Below are 17,567 nucleotides of genomic sequence, written 5' to 3'. Positions count from 1 at the left end.
ATTATTCTCTCTCTCTGTCTACGTCTGCCTCGTTCGCCCTGTTTATTATTCATATTTCTCCCCTACTCCATTCTTCACCTCCCTCCATCATTCTGTTTTCTCCTTCTCCACCTCTTCCACTCCTCCATTCATCTCTTCTCACTCCTTCTTTCCTCTGTCTCCCCTCCTTCCTCTGTCTCCTCTCTTCTTTCGTTCCATTGTCTCTGTCTCTCTATCTCTCTCTCTCTCTCTCTCCCTCTCTCTCTATCTCTCTCTCTCTCTCTCCCTCCCTCTCTCTCTCTCTCTCTCTCTCTCTCTCTGTCTGCTGAATGAGTCTCATCATAACAAATAATGAAGTGATATAAAACCTGGATGAAAACTGAGAGCTGTTGTAGCTGGTTGGCTCGCAGTGCATTCTGGGAAACGAAGCTCCTTCCCCTTCCTTCTTTTTCATCCTCCTGTTTCGTCTTCTCTTTTATCACCTTCTTTATTTTCTTATCCTCCTCTGCTCTCCTCCTCCTCTTCCTCCACCTGTAAAGTCTGAAACAAACAAGGTGTGAAAGCTTCCTGAGTCAGTCACAGTGTGTTATGATGATGCTACCTGAGACTCATCCACCCTTCATCCTCTCGTCTTCATCCTCTTCCTCTCCTCCTCCTCCTCCTCTGTCTCTTTCCTTTCCTTCATCTCCACAAACAGTAAAAGGTGTGAGTGCGATATCACAGTTTCCTCAGGGATTAATCCTGGAGCCTGAACGTCTCCCGGCGTCTGTCAGGTGACTCAACAAAGCTCCGATACCAGAACCTGAAACTCGGATTAACGAACTCTTTGAGAAACAGAAAGTTTCCTGGTGTTTATTCAGGATCATCTTTTCTCTGTCGACAACTTTTCTTCATTCAGAACAAGAAGAAAATGTTTTTATGTAAAAACCCGTCTGTCCGACTTCACCGGGATTATCCTCTAACTCCCAGAACTCCAAGTCAACCTGCCATTTCTCCCATGATGCACCTGGCATCTTAAAACACAGGCTCGGTCCCGATGATTTCAGACCAAAAGTGAATCAGAATATGTTGCAGTGCATTGTGGGTCAAGTTGAACTAACTTCCTCTAATGACTTCATTTGGATTCTGGGCTGAACTTTGCTGATGTGGTGGTTTCATGAGGTTCACCAACCAAAGAGACAAATGGACCTTTATTGGAATCCAAATATGGGAAAATATATTTGATTATTTGATCAATGAGAGAGAGAGAGAGAGAGAAGGAGAGAGAGAGAGAGAGAGTAAGGAACCAGGGAGGAGCAACTGGAGGAGGAGGAGGAGGGAGAGATAATTGTAGAGTATGGTAAAAGGAAAAGAGAGAGGAGACATAAATGGGAATGAGGGGATTTGTGGGAAAGGACAGAATAAGACCCAAGACTCGTGGTAATGGGGGGGGGGGGGGGGGGGGGTGGCGCCTTCAGCTGTGATGGAGGATTCTGCTTTCCAGACTCTTTTCATTTACCCATCATCCTCCTGCAGCCGCCTCTCGTGACCGCGGTGACAGCTGTTTCATTACCACACCCCCCCACTCTGCCAGTACAGGCTCCAGCAGCTTCACCGTGTTATTACCGGGACCTGAACCGGCTTTTAAAAGGAGACCTCCTCTGACAGGAGATCCATATTGTTCTGGCCGATGTGCAGGTGTGTGTCGACTCGTTGAAACTGATCATTACTCACAACGACGTCCCGGTTACACAAAGAGAGTCACATTTATAGTGTTGTCCGAAAATCTGTTTACTCCCACAATGCACCTGTGTACGTTTCACTACCTTCTCTGCGTTGTCGTCTTTCTTTGTGTGATTATCAACACGTTGTGGTCCGTGTGTCCCTCAGCTACTTGGCCGTGACTCAGTTCAGTCCGATCCACGCCCGGAAGGCCTTCCCCTGCTTCGACGAGCCCGTGTTCAAGGCCACGTTCTCCCTCACGCTGCACCACGACCCGCAGTACACCTCGCTCTCCAACATGCCGGTGGAGAGCAGCTCGCTGGGGGACGAGGACGGCTGGGTGACCAACCGCTTCGCCCGCACGCCGCGCATGTCCACGTACTACCTGGCCTGGGCCGTGTGCAACTTCACCTACAAGGAGACGCAGACCGACAGCGGCGTGACGGTCAGTCCCTCCACACGCCAAGCACACGGGGGGGGGGGCAAGGGGACTGCTGGGAGTCTGGGTTTTAATTCATGCAGCTTAAATATACAAAGTCATCCTTTCACTGATGGGTTCATGTTCATGCTGTTATATGTTGATATGAGTTTTTACACAGAAAATGTTGAATATATAGTTAATTATAATAAATTTTAAGGTTAAAGTGTAAAATATACTATGAAAAAGCCTCAGTTACATTTCTTCATCATAAGGAGTTGATAATGACTTCTTTTAAATGTTTGAATACATAATATAGGCCAATATATCTAATATTGGTATAAATTATTCTCTTTTTTCAAAGTTTGATGAGAGCTGGTTTTCAAAAAGCTTTTTTGAACAGAGTGTTTCTGACTCTTCGTGTTTGCCGCCGCTGACGAGACAATAGTAGAAACAAGACAACACAGAGAAGAAGAAAGAATAAAATGACTTTCACACATCAATTAAAAACTCAGATAAAAATAACTGAACTGAACGAGCAACGTCTTTACAAAGTCACTTCTCTGACTTTCATCTCCCAACTTAGATTATCTCCGTTTGCTCAGATAACAAACGATGGTTGTGCTCTTATTGATTTTAGAAATCACATCTCCCGGGAGTTTAATTTAATGATTTAATTACGTATCAAACACCAAATTCTGTCGACACTGAGTCGTCTTCTTCTTTTCTCCTCTGTCGTCTCGAGGCTCCGACGAGGGACACCTCCAAACCTAATGGTGCATTAAGCTCCTTCACCTCCAAACTGTACTTTTTTAGATGATGAAATCTGTGTCTCTGGGGTTGAGATGCAGCAGCTCTTATCTTCAGATAATAATCAGCATAATGAAGTTTTGATTTGGGAATAACGGCTTCATATCCCAAGATACCCTGAGAAAAGAGGTCACCAGTGAGAGGAGCCTTCAGGGAAACTTTAAATACGTTCCACACCACTGAGTCCCCCCCCCCCCCGAGGACCTGGTTAAAGAGAGGTGTTGAGTTCTCCTCCCCCGATAAATGTCTAATAAACCAGCGGCAACAACTTGAAGAAGCAGCAAAAAGTGAAGAAATGGTCCAAACATCCGGTTTCTGACACTTTCACCAGAAATCGTGAGAATTCAAAGCTAAAAGTTGAACTGGTGATGAATCCAGATCCACTGGTTTGTTCTGGGCCCAATGTTTTCTCACGTGATGAAGAGTTGACACATGTTGAAAACTTCAAGAATGTTATTTCATCTTTATTTAATATCGAACAGGGAACTTTGACCTTCTTCAGTAAAGAGAACCTGTCAGATGACTTCTTCATCAATGTTTAATGTTCTGTGTGACTGTGACAGAGTGTCGTTCCCCCCCCCCCCCCGTCCCCCCCCGGGAGCAACAGGCGGAGAGATGTCGGATCCATAGATATATATATAAAGGCTAGATGTCTCGTCTGCGTTGCCGGAAAATAGAGTCCAACACAAAAATGTATATTTGTAAAGGAAAATCTTATACCTAGTTAGAACATTATTCATTTTTTTTGGAAAATAACATAAATTATTAAAAAGTATGCAGTGTCATAACTACATCTCTGACGTTTATAAAAAATCCATACCATTTAAGAATTGTTTGAAAATTGATCAAGTTGTGGTTATTTAAAAAGTGCGTCCCACTACAACACAATGTTGTGGGTGAGCGAGCTGCCTGTGGCAAGATGGCCGCCGTGTACGGACGTTCGACTCTGTTGGCCGAGACATCTAGCCTTTATATATATATATCTATGGTGGGATCTACCAGGTAGAGAGGGTTTCAGAGAGGCGTTGCAGACCTGTTGCATCATGGGAAGTGCAGGATCCTGTCTATAAAGCAGAGTCACTTGGCCTCTGTTATCTCTGCTCACCCGTCTTCACGAGTCCTCAGCTCTGAGGAACGAGCTGATAAATCTCTGGAGGATCCTCGTTATGAAGCTTAATAAGATCAACATCTGCTGTCGGGCGATAATGAGGCGGTGAAGTCGTGTAGGTCTCCACAACGCACTTTGTCATCTTGATAAAACGACAAGTTTGAGTTTTTATCGCAGGAAAACAATGAGTGTTACCTCCTGGTGCATCTTAATCATCGGGTTCTCATCTCTGACACGTTGAGGATCTCCAGAGTCGAACTCCTCAGATCAGATTATTATCTGAGGATGAAACAACAGAGTGTTATCTCAGCACAACACGCTGATTAAGACCTGAACTCCAGATAGCAGCGGCGTCTGGAGATATAAGCTAATTGACTTTCCTGTGCGTAGAGGTCGACGTGATTTAATAACTGCTCCCAGATCAGTGGTGTGAGCGCTGAGGTCTACAGGAGCGTCTGGATGGGAGGACGTCTGAGGCCGAGTGAGGAGAGGAAGGAAGTTTGGTGCTGAGGGACAGAAGTAAATAATAGAGCATTTAAATAAAGAGGTTTCCTCCCATTGCTCTGAGACACCATTGAGAACCTTGAGTCTGAGCTGTGGTGATTGTGGTGTGGAGGCCCCGCCCCCAAAACGTCAGAAACCATCTGTTAGAAACCTGTATCTTCTCCTTGATTATTATTTAGTTTTGGTCCATGTTCTATCCACTAACATGGAGGAGGCTCAGTTTATGACCTCCTCTGCAGCCGGCCACCAGGAGGTGATCAAGACACTTTGGCGTTGTCCAGTTTTGGTCCAACATGGCCGACACCTTGATGTTTTTAAATCCTGCTTCTATTTCCAGGCGTCTGCATTTTGTGTTTGTTCCTTTACAACAAGATTTAAAACAGATAAATGCACACGCACACATCAGCGTCTCACACAAGGACGAACACATGCACGACCTTGTTCCTCCTCCTCCTCCTCCTCCTCTTCCTCCTCCACTCCTCCGATCATCTCTCTATCGGCGTAATTACAGCTCATCCATCTCGTCTGCCAGAAACTCAAGGACAGCACTGCAGCGTCCACACACACACACACACACACACACACACACACACACACACACACACACACACACACATACACACAGTTCGTGTCTCCTCGTTACTAAAAGATAATTTTAGTGAAATGCTGCTTTAATGACAAATCATATCACCAGCCTCTAACAGTGTGTGTGTGTCTGTATGTGTGTGTGTGTGTGTGTGTGTGTGTGTGTGTGTGTGTGTGTGTGTGTGTGCGTGTGCAGAGCAGTAATAAGGTGGAACCATTCAGGCTTGTGAATCTTCTTTGTCTTGGTAATGAACAAATTAATCTTTATTTTTTGGTCCTTCTCACTTTAACTCACCAGAACCCGAAGCTGCAGCTCCTCTGGTCTCACGTTCATCTCTCTGGAGAATGAACAACGTGAAGGTTCAAACTTTCTCTCTGGTCTCAGACTCTTCAGGTGTCGCAGCAAACACACGATTAGGAATTAAGGGATTTTCCAGGATTTCAGATCAGCTCCAGTTTCCCTCTGAACGAAGACGGCGTTTCTAAAAAATCAGATATCGGTGAATCACTTATAATCGGAGGATATTACTTTGGCACATTAAGCTGCTTCCAAATCTTCATATTCTAATTCATCTTGTCAGTAAATTCCTACAGTGGTTAGTCTGCTCTGGGTTTTATCATTTTAATATTCAATAAGCCTGTCCAGTTTCGATCCTGATTCACTTGTTAAATTGTGTTAACTCGTTTGTAGCCGGGATTTTCGATGAATTCACAAGAACTGAATCTTGATGATGAAATTATTTTATTGTGATTATTCTGAAAACCTTTTTAGTTTCCGTCCCAGTTGTGAACAAGTGGTCCCAGGTGAAGGTCACTGTGACCTCTGACCCTGGTCTGGTGAACGCAGCAGCTCAGGAGCAGTTTGAGCCAATTTCTTAAAATCTAGTACAAATATACATTTGGTCTCAAAGATGAATTTATTTGATTTTGATGGTCAACGGTCAAAGGTCAAAGGTCACGTTGACCTCATATGAATCTGGAAGAAAAATTGAAGAATCTGAAGCTGCACTGGTTTGTGGAGGCAAACAACACAACAGTTCCAGGTTAAGTATCCAGGGGTTTTCAAAATAAATGAAATAGACACTGTCAAAACACATCAGCTCATAATTTAGATTCACAGGAAACAATCAGAACAATCAGCTGTGGGAACGCGTTCTGCATCGTCCTCATGGGCTTCGGGCTGAAGAACGAACACAGACACAGATGAGCTGCTCGGTTCGGTTTCCCTGCAGGGAGCCGTGAAGAAGACATGAACGTCTGGAACCAGGAGGACGTGTCCCTGCTGCTCCGGGTCGGATCAGTCACCGGGGCTGAAGACACCGTGGAAGGACAGATTCCAGAGGAAGTGTGAGATCGTTTTGCTTGAATAACATTTTTTTTTGAAGAAGAAGCGTGATGTGCTTCTATTTGCAGAGAGAGAGAGGGAGATTAGAGCGAGCGCTGCATGAAAGAGATGCAGGAAGCAGCATATGCATATTTTCATATTTACAAACAGTCGCTGGATTCGCTCTGCGTCTCCGTTACAGCGGCGCTCTCATATTCAAATCCTTGTTTCAGCCTGAAGGCGGAGGAGCCGCTGCTGTCTGTTTGCAGAAGAGCTTCTTCTGACAGATACATTAATCCTCCTCCTCCTCCTCCTCCTCCTCCTCCAAACCTTTGAAAGAAACTGCTTCATGTGACAGACGGAGAGCAGAAACAAACACATCCCTCCATCCTCCTCACGACTGTGGAGCAGCTTCATCTGACGGAGACATTCACCCCCCCCCCCCCTCCCGTCCTCCTCCAGCCGGAGAGAAGAGCAGGACTTTATTCTCTGTGTTCCACATCCAGAGATTAAGTTTAATCTGGAAAACACAATGTAGGAGCTCATCATCATAACGCTGCTGAGGTGTTCATACTTGGCTGCTGTGGAGATGAAGGGGGCGTGTCCCAGGTCGGTGGACGGTGCATCTTGAAAACAAAGAATTCAAAGAATCTGAAACAGATTAAACACACACACAGAAATCAGTCATGTGTCTGATGGATCTCCAGCGACGTCTCAAGAACGTTCAGTCCATTGTCGGGTGGTGAAACGTCCCTCATGATGTTTTGGGCTCTGAGCTTCACCTTCTGAGGGAAGAGACATCTGGAGATATCATTCAGGTGTTGGAGGAGGTGCTGTGAGGGGGGGTTCAGGGCAGAGCAGCTCCAGGAGGTGAAGCCTTCTGTCGCTCTCCACAGCCGAGGAGCTGAAGGTCTTCAGGACTTTACATTCCTGTCTCCAGAGGTCAGTCTGGAGTGTTGGAGTGTTGCTGGGTGTGAAGAGTTCTCTCCTCTCCACAGGTTCTGTGGTGGATCTTCAGCAGGACGTCACTGTTGTTCTGGGGTGGTCCACCTGGTTCTGGTTCTGCCTGTTCCTTACTGTTGGTGATCAACATGGTGATGAATGCTGAGCTGTAATTGAACCTCAGTGTTCAGATCATAAAGGTCTGAGGATTCCGTGGTTCTGGTGTAATTCCCGGTTCCATTGTCGACGGTAATCCTCCGTCTCTTTGTCTCGAAGCGTCTCCTCTGTTTGTCCGTCTCTCTGTCTCGAAGCGTCTCCTCTGTTTGTCCGTCTCTCTGTCTCGAAGCGTCTCCTCTGTTTGTTCGTCTCTCTGTCTCGAAGCGTCTCCTCTGTTTGTCCGTCTCTCTGTCTCGAAGCGTCTCCTCTGTTTGTCCGTCTCTTTGTCTCGAAGCGTCTCCTCTGTTTGTCCGTCTCTTTGTCTCGAAGCGTCTCCTCTGTTTGTCCGTCTCTTTGTCTCGAAGCGTCTCCTCTGTTTGTCCGTCTCTTTGTCTCGAAGCGTCTCCTCTGTTTGTCCGTCTCTTTGTCTCGAAGCGTCTCCTCTGTTTGTCCGTCTCTTTGTCTCGAAGCGTCTCCTCTGTTTGTCCGTCTCTCTGTCTCGAAGCGTCTCCTCTGTTTGTCCGTCTCTTTGTCTCGAAGCGTCTCCTCTGTTTGTCCGTCTCTTTGTCTCGAAGCGTCTCCTCTGTTTGTCCGTCTCTCTGTCTCGAAGCGTCTCCTCTGTTTGTCCGTCTCTCTGTCTCGAAGCGTCTCCTCTGTTTGTCCGTCTCTCTGTCTCGAAGCGTCTCCTCTGTTTGTCCGTCTCTCTGTCTCGAAGCGTCTCCTCTGTTTGTCCGTCTCTTTGTCTCGAAGCGTCTCCTCTGTTTGTCCGTCTCTTTGTGTCTGTGATGAATCGTCTTTCTAATGCGACTCTGTGAGAATCTCTGTTCCCGTAATGAGCCACTTTCCCTTCAGGGAGGATTCAAATCTCACAGGAAACAAACAAACCAACAAAAGCGTGTGATGACCCAGCTGAGCTCCTGGTTCAATACACCCCCCCCCCCCCCCCCCCCCCCTGCAGCTCGTTAGGCCCTCACGATCGGTCACAACGTTAAAGTGTCTTTGTTTCAGCCTCAGAGGATCGATCAGCTGCTTCATGGTGTTTAAACCGGCCACTAGAGATTATACATATTCATATTCTACATCACTGAAGCTCTTTTTAATGTTACATAATGAGAAATCACATCACATATATAAATATATTATGTTCTTAATGATCATGAATATCTGATTATTGTTATATAATGAAATCGAAGGTCTTCTATAATCACAATAAACATTTTGTATTGAACCTTAAACTTTAAAGTTAAAGATGAAGATGAAGTGAAACAGTTTATAACAATATAAATAATAAACCATCTTCGTTTATTATAAGAACAATGAACATGTTAATAAAAGACACATAAACATGAACATATTAACGTTCAGTGATAAAGAAAAGAAAAAGCACCTCACAGGAGAATGTGTCCTTCCTGGATCCAGTGAGAAAAGTTGTGTCTTTATTGTCGGTGTTAAAGAGTCGAGCATTAAACTCCTGTAACGACATAAAAATGTCACATTAACATCCCATAATGATAATATGATAATGACCGTGGGTCAGATGATAAAGGTCACCTCAACACTGGAGTTTTATGTGACGGCCATTACGTTTAACAACGTGGACGGACAGGGGGACGCGCCCCCGAGGCTCATGGGAGATGTAGTTAAATGCAAAGGAAACGATGTGGTTTCATTATTGTTGTAAAAGATTATGGGATGTCAGTGACTGGTGCAGCAGCAGAGTCCTGTTGAGAAAGACTGATGAAAGACCACCTGCATCAAACAACTAGCTCATTAAATATGCAGCACAAGTTTTTAGATGTTTTCTTTTGTTGCTTTGTAAACAAACAAATTACATCATGTGTTTTATTGTGGCGGACAATCGGGAGTCGGCCTCAGTCAGTTTTTATATCATCAAATAACTCAGGTGACCGATCGTGACCTCTGACCTCTGAGTCTGAGCAGCAACATGACGAACGTCACAAGAAGAAGAAGAAAAACTGATTTCTGCCAAGAAGAGTCAATTTCCTCTTTTTCCTCTCTTCAAATATTGGATAGTTTCACCTCCTCAGGCTGTGGAGCATGACTCACAATAAACAACGTGATAAAACATGAGAACCATGTCGTCAGAGCGCCTCGGGCTCCCGACCCACTTCCTAGCATCGACAGGCAGCGACACTTCAGAGGAGAGACCAGGAGACCAGGAGACGAGGAGACGAGGAGACCAGGAGACCAGGAGACCAGGAGACCAGGAGACGAGGAGACCAGGAGACGAGGAGAAGAGGAGACCAGGAGACCAGGAGACCAGGAGACCAGGAGACCAGGAGACCAGGAGACCAGGAGACCAGGAGACCAGGAGACCAGGAGACGAGGAGACCAGGAGACCAGGAGACCAGGAGACCAGGAGAAGAGGAGACCAGGAGACCAGGAGACCAGGAGACCAGGAGACGAGGAGACCAGGAGACCAGGAGACCAGGAGAAGAGGAGACCAGGAGACCAGGAGACCAGGAGACCAGGAGACCAGGAGACCAGGAGACCAGGAGACCAGGAGACCAGGAGACCAGGAGACCAGGAGACTAGAGGAAACGAGGAAACGAGGAGACGAGGAGAAGAGGAGACCAGGAGACGAGGGGACGAGGAGACCAGGAGAAGAGGAGACCAGGAGACCAGGAGAAGAGGAGACCAGGAGACCAGGAGACGAGGAGAAGAGGAGACCAGGAGACCAGGAGACCAGGAGATGTGGAGACGAGGAGATGAGGAGACGAGGAGACGAGGAGAAGAGGAGATGAGGAGACGAGGAGACGAGGAGAAGAGGAGAAGAGGAGAAGAGGAGAAGAGGAGAAGAGGAGACGAGGAGAAGATGAGACGAGGAGAAGAGGAGACAAGGAGACTAGAGGAAACGAGGAAACGAGGAGACGAGGAGAAGAGGAGACCAGGAGACGAGGGGACGAGGAGACCAGGAGAAGAGGAGACCAGGAGACCAGGAGAAGAGGAGACCAGGAGACCAGGAGACGAGGAGAAGAGGAGACCAGGAGACCAGGAGACCAGGAGATGTGGAGACGAGGAGATGAGGAGACGAGGAGACGAGGAGAAGAGGAGACCAGGAGACCAGGAGACGAGGAGACCAGGAGAAGAGGAGGCGAGAAGAAGATGAGACGAGGAGAAGAGGAGAAGAGGAGAAGATGAGACGAGGAGATGAGGAGAAGAGGAGATGAGGAGACGAGGAGAAGAGGAGAAGAGGAGAAGAGGAGAAGAGGAGAAGAGGAGAAGAGGAGACGAGGAGAAGATGAGACGAGGAGAAGAGGAGACAAGGAGACTAGAGGAAACGAGGAAACGAGGAGACGAGGAGAAGAGGAGACCAGGAGACGAGGGGACGAGGAGACCAGGAGAAGAGGAGACCAGGAGACCAGGAGAAGAGGAGACCAGGAGACCAGGAGACGAGGAGAAGAGGAGACCAGGAGACCAGGAGACCAGGAGATGTGGAGACGAGGAGATGAGGAGACGAGGAGACGAGGAGAAGAGGAGACCAGGAGATCAGGAGACGAGGAGACCAGGAGAAGAGGAGGCGAGAAGAAGATGAGACGAGGAGAAGAGGAGAAGAGGAGAAGATGAGACGAGGAGATGAGGAGAAGAGGAGATGAGGAGACGAGGAGAAGAGGAGAAGAGGAGAAGAGGAGAAGAGGAGAAGAGGAGAAGAGGAGACGAGGAGAAGATGAGACGAGGAGAAGAGGAGAAGAGGAGACGAAGAGACGAGGAGACGAGGAGAAGAGGAGATGAGGAGACGAGGAGAAGATGAGACGAGGAGAAGAGGAGACGAAGAGACGAGGAGATGAGGAGAAGAGGAGACGAGGAGAAGAGGAGATGAGGAGACGAGGAGAAGATGAGACGAGGAGAAGAGGAGACGACTCCCACGACCGACGAATCACCGCTGGATTCTGAAGAAAGGAAAACTAGTGTTTACACATCAGAGCTGCAACGTGAAGCAGATTGAAACGTTAATGACACTCAGTTAAATATGTCAGAGATTCATCAGAGCTTCCTTCAGGAAAAGAGATTAAAGATCTAAATACTTTGACGGTCGATCATCAGACTCATTTATGTTTCACATCAGAGGCTTTTGTTCAATTTGTCCAGATTCTTGCTCGACCGACCAAACCGACAAACCGGTGCAGTACCACAGGAAGTGGCAGGGGGCAGCGTGGTGCTGATAGTTCAGGGAGACGATCGAGGACACGAGGTGGAACTTTGAACTCTGGTGGAACTTTTGGAGAAGTTGAACTCTAACTGTGACTTTTTACCAATAACCAATAATTCCACATTCTTGGCCCAATAACACAACGAAGGATTCTGTTGACACATGATTAAGGACTTTGGAAATATAATATCAGTTTACTGTATAAAGATCTGTATCTGTGACCCGGCTCCATGTACGTTAGCGTGGTGAATGTGTTACTGTGGCCAAGCTGTGTCACCAGGCGCCGCCTCGCTCGCCCCGGTCGCCTCCCTCTCCTCGCCCGGCTCCTTCTGCAGTCAACAGTCGTCTCTTTGTCTTGTTGACATTGACAGAGAGACTGTTATCCTCGCTCCGGCTCCCGGCGCCCGTCTCACTTCATCGTGGCGCCGGCGTCAGAAGAAGTGATGACCCTGTTGGACAGATGTGTGGCGCCGCAGTCACGGGTCACCGGCGTTTGTTGTCGGGGGGGGGGGGGCGACTGTCTGCGGCCTCTCGGAGCCGAGGACCCTCGTACAGGACGTCACGAGTGGTGTTGTCGCTGGGAGCTGCTCGGTCTCCGGGCGCTTTCTTATCAGCTGCTAAACCATCCATCAAATTACAGAGCGTCCATCTTCTCATCCATCATCCAAGGGCGACAGACGGAGCGACAGAACGCGGCGAGAGATGTCACGGCCGAGCGGAGAGATAACAAGGAGGGAGTGGAGGGAGGAGGAGAGAACGAGTGGAGGGAGGAGGAGAGAACGTTCTGTGGGTCTCTCTGCCCTGTTGTGTGTTCGTGTCCTGATTTTACAAACTGTAAATAACGTTTGAGGAGAAAATGTCACTGCTGCTTTTTCTCTGGGTTCAGGTGCAGTGTTTCTATCAGGTTGAGTTCTGTGAGTAGATCACTTGAGAGGGATTCAATAAAGTTAAACGTATTCATAATTAAACACACATTTTCTTTAATCCAATCCCTTGATTGAATGTGACCCTTTGCCCTTTACCTTTGGAATAAGGTTTTGAGATAAAGAGTCAGTTTTAGGCATATTTCTTACTTTATCTTATTTTATATGTTTTGCACAAAACAAACGAGTCGGGGATCAAACCCACGGATGATTTGTGAATTTTTTTTAATATAAATCACAAAGAAAGTAAAATGGAATCATCCACAAGTCCTGAGACGTGTGACTAATCTCTGATTAAAGAGCAGGAGCCTGTTTGTCCTGCAGCAGCTCAAAGGTTCAGAGACGTCACTGATCCAGAGTCTGTGAGTGGTCGATGTCTCCACAGCTGCTGGAAGTGATGACGCTGTCGGGCTCTCCATTTCAGAGACTGTCCTGGTAATTGTCGTGCTTGTCTGCAACACAACTCAACACAACACAGCACACCACACAGCTCGTAGAGTGAGAAGGTCCAGGGCATTGTTTCCTTTAATTGCACCGAGTGGACAGGTCTTTATCCGACCGGCTCTTATTAGAGGACGTCTCGTGTTTGATGGTATTTCTGTGTGACGTTGTGTTTCTGTGTGACGTTGTGTTTCTGTGTGACGTTGTGTTTCTGTGTGACGTTGTGTTTCTGTGTGACGTTGTGTTTCTGCTGTGATTCCTAATCGTGTTAATCTGCTTCACATTAAAAGCTTTGCCGCAGTTCAGGGGGAATAATCCCTTCACCTCCTTCAAAAGGATTTTACTGTGAAATATGTGAAGAAAGTGTTTTTTCTGTTTTTTATTAGCAGCAGTTAAATTCATGATGGAAAAGTAGAATCCAGTGGATTAGAGGATGAATAGAAATGTGTCAGAAATAGAAGCTGCACTGTGCTGAGTGTTAACGTGAGTGTTGTTGTACAGATTGGAAAGAATGAGGAGGAATTCAACACGTGAGCTTCACAGATAATTCAATTTCAAGGCCGAACATTATTCTGGGACTTCTCCTGACACAGCCCGAGTGAGACCAGGTGAGAATTCAGTGGAATGATTGTTCAGGACGGATGTGAAACCTGAAGAATAGAAAGATATGAGGATGAAAGAGAGAGAGAGACATGAATCACACACATGTCCTGAGTCCTGTTTAAACCCGGGAGCTTCCTCGGTTGTAGTCCGGTTACAGGAGAACCTCTCAGGCCCGTGACGGACTCTGAATGTGTGTGTGTGCTGACACTTTGAAGTGAGAACACACAGACACACACACTCTGAAGAATGGAACGCTCCGTGGTTTCTCCTCACCTGGGAGACCATGACTGGAGGCGAGTGAGGAGTCCTCAGGAGGTGACACTCAATCCAGCCGCTCGCTGCCGGTCCACTCAGAGACGCCACGTTTCAATCAAGCCTCTGATTCTCACTCTGCCGGCTGCCGGCTCCCAGATGAGTTCTGGTGCAGGAGGAGAAAGAGGGAGCAGAGGAGAATGAGAGGAGAGGGGCTTTCAAAGTTTGAATTTATATTGAAAAATCAGTCGTGCTGTGGGAACTGAGGAGTGAGGAAGAGGAGGGAGTGAGGCAGAGGGGGGAGTGAGGCAGAGGAGGGAGTGAAGACCAGGAGGAGGAGCTGGGTTTAGCTTGTTTGTAGTTTCTGTGTTGATGTTTATTCATTATTTATAATGTTGGTATTAATCGATATGAGTAGAGACAGTGATTGAGTCGCTCTGTGGATCAGGATCTGTTTTCATGTCTCTCTCCTCCTGGAATTGAATGGGTTCTAATCCGGTCTGTGTCACATCCCTCACAGGTTTCTGCAAATCGTCTCAGCATAAACCTGCTGACAAACAAACAAACAAACAAACAAACAGACAAACAAACAGGTGAAAACACAACTTCAGGGGTTTAAAAACCTTCTGTAGGAAGCAGATCTATAATCCATGGTAGAATCCAAACAGAGATAATCCACAGGATCATAATCCATGAAACCGTTGACGAGGCAGCTTCATCCTTCAGACGACAGGTTCCAGATCAGCAGCAGCTTTTCACAGATGATGACAACGAAGGTAACAAACGTCTTCATGCAGATTATTACAACAACAACAATCTGTCCAACTGCTGACAAGTCGTTTCTCTTAAAAACAAGTGCTTCAACCACATGGTGGCGCTAGAGGAAACATCCTGGGATCCATCAGAATCAGATGGTGTTGTGTCCCTGATGTTAAGAAGCTCGTCCATCGTGAAAGTAATCCGAGTTGGGTCGCAATTAACAGAATTAAATACTAAAAACAAACACAGAAGTGCGCACCAACACACCGTGGCAGCCGTTCGTGGCGCCATCCAGTGTGCGCCACGAACGCACTGGTCCCCATCCTCAGGGGACCAGGACTGTCTAGAGAAGATTAAGGTTCAGAGGGTTCTGGATCCCAGGGCGTGAGGGGGGGGGGGGGGGGGGGGGGGGGGTACACGCCACAAACACAAGCCTTTAAAAGTTCTGTCTGCTGAAGAGACTTTAAAAACAGATGACTGAGTCAGCTGACCTGGTTTCCTCCGGCTGATCCTCCCGGACGCTCTTTGTCCCCTTCAGTTCCCAAACGGGTTTCTGGGACAGACAACAGGACACAGTGCCCGAGGACCTGGAGGTGCACAGGGAACCAACAGGTCAGACACATTCAAGACGCCTTGAAGTAGGACGACTTGAGAGGAATCAATAAAACTTTAAAATCATTTCTGAAACAAACAGGTCCCGGTTCTAAAAGCACCTGAGTTTTGTTTGTTTTATGGATTTTAGGTTCCGGCTGCTGCAGACGTGAAAAGTGAGAATAAGATCAACTTTTAGATTATTTCTAACGTGGTAAGATTTGATCACATATTATCTTCTAGGAGGTTTTTACATTTGGTTGTTTGTTTGGTTGTTGATTGTTTATTGGTCTGATCGCACAAAAACTACTTTCAGATTTTATTGAAACGTGCTGGAAGGATGTGATCAAGGTCGGAAAAGAACTACACAACATTCTCTGTGACTCCCCAGAGAGTAAATCACTGATCTGGATGAAGATGATGAGGGCGACCACTTGTTGTTCCTTAGATGGTTTGTTTGTTTGTTTACACCAGAGCTACCAAACAGATCTCCACATAAAATGATGGAAACATGGAAACAACTCCTTACATCTCGCTGTGGATCCAGATTTGACACTTAGTGAAATGTGTGATTGAGTCGTTCGCTGCTTGATCGAGTTGAAGTGATGTCTGGACCTTGAAGAAGGTTTGAGCTCGACTCTTATTGTGTGAAGAAGATGAAAGTTGGACAGAGCGATCAGATCTCAACGTGAAGACGTGACACGAGACATGATGGGGTTGGAATCAGATCTGGAAACAGTCTGGATATGAGGCACAGGAAGTGGAGCCTGATGAACGCGTCTCCACTTCCTGTGGAATCCGTCCCTCCAGCTGAGATGAGGAGTCGCTGCTCAGCCCTGTTGATTCTCTCCTCCTTCCTCCTTCTCCTCCTTCCTTCTCCTCCTTCTCCTCCTTCTCCTCCTTCTCCTGCTCGGGAGGTTCATCAGCAGCTTTTATACGATGGCGACTGAAGAGTCTGATTCACTGCGTGTCGCGTCCGTCCAGACAGAATCCAATGAGTTTTTACAGCCGTGTGAAAACAGACTTTATTAGAAAGGAAGTAAAACTGAGAGACATCGCGGGGACATTACCGGGACACTGGTGTTCACCTGAGTGTGTGTGTGTGTGTGTGTGTGTGTCCTCTGGCTTAATGTGGGCGTGGGCGGGCGTATTGTTTTTCTGCAGATCCAGATATTGATCCCACGTTACAGAGAATTCAATAAAAGTGAAGAGCTCATCCAGGATTTGAGTCCAGGACCTTTCACAACCCCGACTGTAGACTAGATGAGAATTTGCTCGTGGGTAATAAACTGGGGTCACAGATCACAGGCGTCTAACGAGCGAGGACGAGTGTCTCTGTCTGCAGGGCTCCGATCCGTCAGAGACTCCCTGCTGAGCTGAGATCAGAAGAGCTTCCTCCAGACGCCGAGCTGCCTCCACCAGACGGAGCTTATGGATCCGCTCGTTGAGGTCGGCCTCCTGGTGCGGCCGACATTTTGTCTGATGGAAACTTTTAAGATTCTCTTGGACACCGGATGATTTCTGCTTCCTGTAACGTCCGCATTGCTCGTTAAGCGATTCCAGGGGATGATCCTTTGATCTGTGACATCACCACCTCCTGTCAGCATGGTGGCGCCTGTCTGTCAACCGGCAGTGTGTGTGTCTGTGTGTGTTTGTGTGTGTGTGTAATTTAGTGCCGTAGTTCAAAGTGATTAACAGATCCATCAATCACCAGCAGCACAGACACATAGAGGCTCAGATACAACACAATGTGTGTAGTTGATCATATCGAGTGTCACTCTTCATGGTTCATAAAGAACATCACTGACTGGATGAAGTGTTTTGATGAATATCTGAATTCACCTGAAGCAGATCTTTTACCTTCTTCTGATTCTCTCTCTTCTTCTGATTCTCTCTCATCTTTGACTCGATTGTGTTTCCGCTCACAGACTCGACTCCATTTGTCTTTGTGTAGATTTGAACCAGACAACTCGACCCGGCTCTTTTGTCACTCGGCCTGATTCACTTGTTCTCTGTGGACTCGACCTCACGGCTCCGCGAAACAAAGAAATAAATAATTCCCTCAATTCAATTCCTGTTTCTCTGTGGATGTGAATTCAGGCTGATTGTGTTACGTGCTGTGTGGAGTTTGTGTCTCATTGTGTTTGTCTCCTTGTAGATTTGAGTGTAAACTTTGTTTCCTTCTCATTATGAATTTAAGAAAATGGTTTAATTCCATTTCGTTCTCATCGTGTGCTGAGTTCACTCTAATTCCTTCCTTCTCTCTGTGTTTGGTCTCAGATCAATCTCTGTTCAAATCA

At 46.9% G+C, this 17,567-nt stretch overlaps 1 protein-coding gene across 1 annotated transcript in view; it reads left to right on the top strand.

Annotated features, from left to right (window-relative positions):
- The window catches only part of LOC133949184 (thyrotropin-releasing hormone-degrading ectoenzyme-like), a gene marked incomplete in the record, with an annotated part of 91,632 nt that overhangs the window by 8,782 nt on the left and 65,283 nt on the right, over positions 1-17,567 (top strand). The window contains 1 exon segment of the mRNA XM_062383383.1: positions 1,849-2,125. Within this exon segment, the coding sequence (XP_062239367.1) occupies positions 1,849-2,125 (277 nt within the window).

The sequence above is a fragment of the Platichthys flesus genome, chromosome 23, assembly GCF_949316205.1.
Source record: "Platichthys flesus chromosome 23, fPlaFle2.1, whole genome shotgun sequence".
Lineage (NCBI taxonomy): Eukaryota > Metazoa > Chordata > Actinopteri > Pleuronectiformes > Pleuronectidae > Platichthys > Platichthys flesus.
This window is presented reverse-complemented; position numbering and strand designations above follow the sequence as displayed.